A 6,000-nucleotide genomic window follows, 5' to 3' on the forward strand; every position below is an offset into this window, starting at 1 on the left:
TGGTCATGCCATGAGCCTGAATGTGGTGTTGGTGTACTTCCCCACAGTTAGTTTGAGCCCTTAGCTGCAGCATCTTCGAAGGTCCTGAGTTCTGACATGCAAGGCCTTATCCTTAGTATTCTTTACATTCGCCTTATGCAACCAGTAGGAGCCTTCTTGTTCTCCTTTAGGCTTTATTGACCTGCAGAGGGGTTCCTATAGCTACTCTATCCTTGCATTATCTTTGAATATGCTACCTCTAATTCCAGCTCTCTTGGTTAAGGAATGGTTCCCTTTTCAGCCTTCTGGGAGAGAGCCCACGCAAAAGGATACCTTTCTGTGCCATCTGCACATCAACAGAGGCAGCCTTTGGGTGCAGAGTTCTTAAACCTTAGGGCTCAATTACAGCAAAGGTGTGAGAGTTTTCTTCCCTCCCTGGGATGCTCTCCTTTTTTAATATCTTATCACCTAATGTCCTCCTACCAGGTGGACTTCTGTTCTTGTAAGCAGTGACTCAAATCCTTGCCTAAGTGCATGCAGCGTGTTTTTGCTTTCACTTTTCCCACCACACCGAACCTTGGAAGGCCAGTTTCTCACGTTTTATCCCATATTTTATGGAATTTTGACCTAATTTGATTTGCTGCTGGAGGTCGTTAGGGGCCACTTAGTTTGCAGTTTTTCTGTGGGATTTTCTTCCCACTACATACATTACTTGGCTGTTTTGGAAAGTTCCCAACTTCCAGGAAGAAGGTTTTAGCCTTGCCAGGCTGGTCCCTGGGAAGGGGACCTAATCCAGCGGTGGACATCCTGTCTCCCTGTGAAAGAACGGAAGCAAGGACTTCCTTTTCACCCAAAAGGACTCCTCTGAGTTCTCTCTGTGTTCATTGAATTAATCTCCCCAGCCATTCATAAGTGCCTTCAATGTTATCTTTGGAGTGCCGCAAAAAGACTGCTGTGGCAGGGTTACAAATGCAAGCAGCTTCTGCTCAGATGTTTTAAATGCAAGCTGTGACCTGTGACCCCTGCAGAGGCCACTTCTGCATACTAGGACCTAAGAATAGCTGCCACAATCCATGCAACTGTATTAATAAAGGTTGGATGTATTGCGGTGTTCCTGTCCAGTTGGTGCTGTGGCTCGTCAGTAGCTGCAATCTGCCCTCTTGACCAAACAGCATTTTGGCCGAGTTCCTTGCATGGAGGCTTGTCTTTCATTGTATTTCAGTGATGGAAACGTGTGCCTTTAAACATTCTAGCAAGCTGCATGTGTGTGAATTTTAGCCCACCCCATCCCATGAACTTGAAGTGGATAACTATTTCTGTAATAATTAGAGCATTTTATATTGTGATTTTACTATGTTTAAATATGCACAGTTGTTCGAGGGATCCCCCCCCCAATTGATTGTCGCTCCCAGATTCAGAGGCAAAAAGCACTGCTTAAGCACAGAGTTAAAACCCTAAGATCAGATCAGTTATTTAAATGCCAAAAATGGAGCATTTCCTGCCTCCGGTAACCAGCAAGATGACTCACAACACCCCCCATTTTATACAATACCTATCCCGAACAATTAAGGACAAAAGTTTGAAAGGCTGGACATGAGAGCACATGCAATGAAGATAAATGTTTCCTTTCCTGCAGAATGAAGTTACATTATTACGGAATGAAGTTGCTCAACTCAAACAGCTTCTGTTGGCTCACAAAGACTGCCCTGTCACTGCATTACAGAAGAAAACACAAGGTTATCTCGGTAAGTGGGGAGCCTCTGAACATACTTGCAGAGTCAAAGAGGGTAGGCTGTGTAGATGTTTCAATCTCAGTACCTTGGAATTCGAACGGAATTCGTTCCAGAAGTCCGTTCAACTTCCAAAACGTTTAGAAACCAAAGCGCGACTTCGGATTGGCTGCAATAAGCTCCTGCAGCCAATCGGAAGCTGCAGAACGTGCGTCAGACATTTGGGTTCCAGGTGATGTCAGGAGGAGCCACATATGCAAATTATTTACACCTGCTTACAGAAACGTCCAAGGAGGTAGCAGCAGCCAAGGCAAATCTGAGGGCAAAGGAAACAAACAAATACAGTCGTACCTTGGTTCTTGAACGAAATCCGTTCTGAAAGTCTGTTCAACTTCCGAAAACATTCAAAAACCAGTGTGCGGCTTCCGATTGGCTGCAGGAGCTTCCTGCACTCAGTCAGAAGCCACATCAGACATTCGGGTTCCAAAAAACATTCACAAACCAGAACACTCACTTCCGGGTTTGCGGCGTTCAGGAGCCAAAACGATTGAGTTGCAAGTTGTTCCAGAACCAAGGTACAACTGTAAAGGTTCATCACTAGGAAGCCAGAGTAGATTAAAGGACTATTTCATAAGAACTAACTAGATCAATCTGCCAAGCAGGAAGATGAGAGCCATAGGGTTAGAAAAGAGGTCTGAGGTGGAGATGTTAGCTGCTCAAACATTAGCTCCCCAAATCTCTGACTGAATCTCAGAGTTCGGCTGGGCTATAATAGCAGGGGCTAAATCAGGGACAGGGAACCTTTTTCTTAGTTGAGGGCCCTATTTCCTTGGGAGGAGGAGGAGGAGGAGGAGGAGGAGGAGGAGGAGGAGGAGGAGGAGGAGGAGGAGGAGGAGGAGGAAGAAGAAGAAGAAGAAGAAGAAGAAGAAGAAGAAGAAGAAGAAGAAGAAGAAGAAGAAGAAGAAGAAGAAGAAGAAGAAGAAGAAGAAGTTATTTATACCCCGCCCATCTGGCTGAGTTTCCCCAGCCACTCTGGGCGGCTTCCAATCGAGTGTTAAAAACAATACAGCATTAAATATTAAAAACTTCCCTAAACAGGACTGCCTTCAGATGTCTTTTAAAGAGAAAATAACTACCTATTTCCTTCACATCTGAAGGGAGGGTGTTCCACAGGGTAGGCGCCACTACCGAGAAGGCCCTCTGTCTGGTATCTGTATCTGTATCTGTGTGCTGGAGATGGAGATGGAGTCAGAGGCAATAACAGATGGAGACCAAGACAAAGGTGTCCTGGATTAGCTAAACTGGAATGAAGACTTCCTTGCTCCAATTTTCCAAGGCTATCTCAGATTCCCAATCCTGAGTGCAGATGCACTCGAAAGTAAACCCCACTGGGTTTGATGGGGATACATAATACAGATTTTATCTATTTTAATTTATTTAGAACAACAGACAATTACAACTGCTATTCTGGAAAGAAAGTGAAGGCAAATCCTTTGTGACCATAGTATGTGTGTTCACTCGTACACAGAGAAGGGAGCTTGTGGAGGGGGGCGGGGGCCTTCTTTTCCCATGCCATACAACAGGAAAAATATGCTTTTTTAAAAAAAATCAATAAATCGTTATTAATTTTTTTAAAAAAATGGCCCCTGAATTGTTCTGAGACTACAAAAAAGCCCCACAGTTTACTTTAAAGAACCAGGAAAAATAAAGAGGCAGCTATCAGGAAGGAAAGAACTCTGATGGGGTAAAAGAATAGGGCAGCTGCTGAAGATGTCAGGGGCGTGCAAAACCCAGGCTGCAGGTTATCCATCTGTGGGCTAAAGGAAAATGCAGGGGAGGTGTTCCTCCTCCTGCTACTGCCCACTATCCATTCCTTTCATTTGAACTGCTTCTTTACCCCTAACCTATTTATCTACCCCCTGACTCGACCACCCCATTTCCACAGCCTGGGTTCTTGAAGTCTCCTGCATCAGATCAGTTAGTAAGATCTGGGATCTGTGTAACCCTTTGATGCTGGAGACAGGACAGACTTTGGGCCAGATCCTTCCTTGCCCTAATATTTGTAGTGCCGTTTTGGCAAAACAGCTTAGCTTGGCTGCTGGAGATGCGGAAGAGAGTAGGAGGGAAGGAACAATAATACATGAGACAAGAGACTGTTTGCGCTGCAGAAGGCATCACTGCTGTGAGTATTGAGAAATGCCACTTGCCTGCAGTGAACACACATTCGCGCCTTGCAGAGCTCTTGGCATATGCTGTTTATTTTGATTCACTGCAATGACTCACCGTTTGAGAAATGTGGCAGTGAAACCAAACTGACTCCCTTCTGCCTCCCAAGGCTGTTCCTTTGTGTACAATGCAAGAAGGCCGCATGATTCTTCCACCACCACGCCTGTTATCATTTAGAATTTATCATTCGTATCATTAGTCTTTGTTGCCCGCTTGCTGCAGGAATAGAAATTCAGTTTGCATCTGCATATTAAAAATGAAATTATCTCTCTCTTGCACATGCACACAGACACACAGTCTTTTTTTATTATTGAGATTTGTGACTAAGCAATTCCTTAAACAAAAATGCCAGAGGGCATGGATAGAATTACAGCTTCCTCGTGCACAGTTGGGTTATATTATTTGTGATACCTTGCAAGTAATTTTTATGTTAGGGCGGGAATGCCAAAATACCATAAACTGCAAGGAGACAACAAGGCAAAACAACACAGGATTTGCAGCACACTATGCTAAAGGTTTGTTATTGTTGTTCAATAGGACATGAAAGTAAAAGCCGGATACTTCGTTTAAAATTTGAGTAAATAATACTGAATGGCATGTGAATATTGGTTTGAAACAGCACTGTCATGTACCTATTGTAAGGCTGGATTTTCCTCCTGTGTTTCTGGATACACAGGTGCACTCCGGGGACAAAAGTAGCAACTCGTGACAGTTTTTCGCTGCTTTTGAGCTTGACCACAAGTCAATAAGTGTGTTTGTACTAGCTTGTTTTCTGGGATGTATACCAAGAACAGATGGTGCTATTCACAGTGGATTCCGAGTGAAGGCACTGATCACGGTTCCATTTTCAGGTTTTGTTCCAGGAAAAGTTTCTCTCTAAAGAAGGAACAAGCTTGAATCCCCATGATGTTCCACATCATGGTCTAAGACTTCACATAGAATATTGGATCTTTGAGCTGGAAGGGTTCCCGCATCCCACTTGAAATAGAGCCTTCTTGAGTTGGCAGGTGTGCTGCTGTCAACGGAGAAGAGCTCTGTTCAAAGCTACTGGGGTGTCTGCTTCTTGAAACCGGGGGTCTTGCCCTGGCAGAGTGAGCTGTGTTTTGAGTAAGCTGGAGCTTCTCTCAGCCATAGGTCTTCTAGAAAGCAACACAGACTTGGCTGTTTCTTCTTCTTCTCATAATGAATGCTGAAATCATGCTGCTGAACCTCTAGCCGCATATATATGCCCTGATAATTTTGTTGCTGCTTCTTGAAAAACTGGGAGAGAGTCCTCTGGCGGATATAGAGAAATAGTTTCTAGAACTGTGAAGTGGCCATGTTTAGCTGCTGCTGAAAGAAGGTGGCAGACAATGTTAAGAAGGCACAGTGCTGGAAATTCATCATGCCTTGTACTAGTGATTGAAGGACTGATTAAAGCCTGGTCCATCCAGGTTCTCATAGGGGACTTAGCCCGTTCTGTTTACAGGTAAAAAACAACTTACAAGATGGCCCAAAGTTGGCATGCCACCTCTGTTCTCCCAGCCTTCTTCTAAGCTTATAAAGTATTCAGTCCTTGCAGTGTTTATATGGGGCGCAGCCATGGGGTTTTTTATACAGTTCCCCCTGAGAGTGACAAAATATCACCATGTTCCATCACAAGAAGCCCCGAGTGCATGCTGCTCAGGCTATGGGCGAATGGATATCCTATTTTATAAATGTTTTTAAAGCAAATTGATTGTGGGGCAGAGACAGTGCATAACCCCCAGGCTGCCTCATATCAGAATACACTCAATTGTGGATTCTGAAGACGGCCACCAGTCCAATCTGGGTCATGATCTGTCTTGATGATCTGTTTTGGAATCCTAGTAGGGCAGATTCCTCCTCCATCTCTACCTTGTATGTCCTGAAGGAGGCAAACCATGTCAGCGTTCCTCCGGAAAAATCTCCAGAAGATGGATTTGTCACAGTGACAGGTGACACATGGTATGGATTGTGCTGTCTCCTCACCTGAATTTGCTATGGAGTCCTGGATGAATTATTTATCCTACACTAAAATGTGGTGGTGGCATTTGCTGAGTCAGTA

At 44.4% G+C, this 6,000-nt stretch overlaps 1 protein-coding gene across 1 annotated transcript in view; it reads left to right on the top strand.

Moving 5' to 3' along the window:
* The window catches only part of LOC309362998 (cyclic AMP-dependent transcription factor ATF-7-like), a 102,745-nt gene extending 100,683 nt beyond the window's left edge, over nucleotides 1-2,062 (top strand). Inside the window, 1 exon segment of the mRNA XM_081899075.1 lies at nucleotides 1,616-2,062. Within this exon segment, the coding sequence (XP_081755201.1) occupies nucleotides 1,616-1,945 (330 nt within the window). The 3' untranslated portion in view covers nucleotides 1,946-2,062.
* Nucleotides 2,063-6,000: the final 3,938 nt, after the last annotated feature.

The sequence above is a fragment of the Podarcis melisellensis genome (assembly GCF_964234715.1).
Source record: "Podarcis melisellensis genome assembly, chromosome: 2".
Classification (NCBI taxonomy): Eukaryota; Metazoa; Chordata; class Lepidosauria; order Squamata; family Lacertidae; genus Podarcis; species Podarcis melisellensis.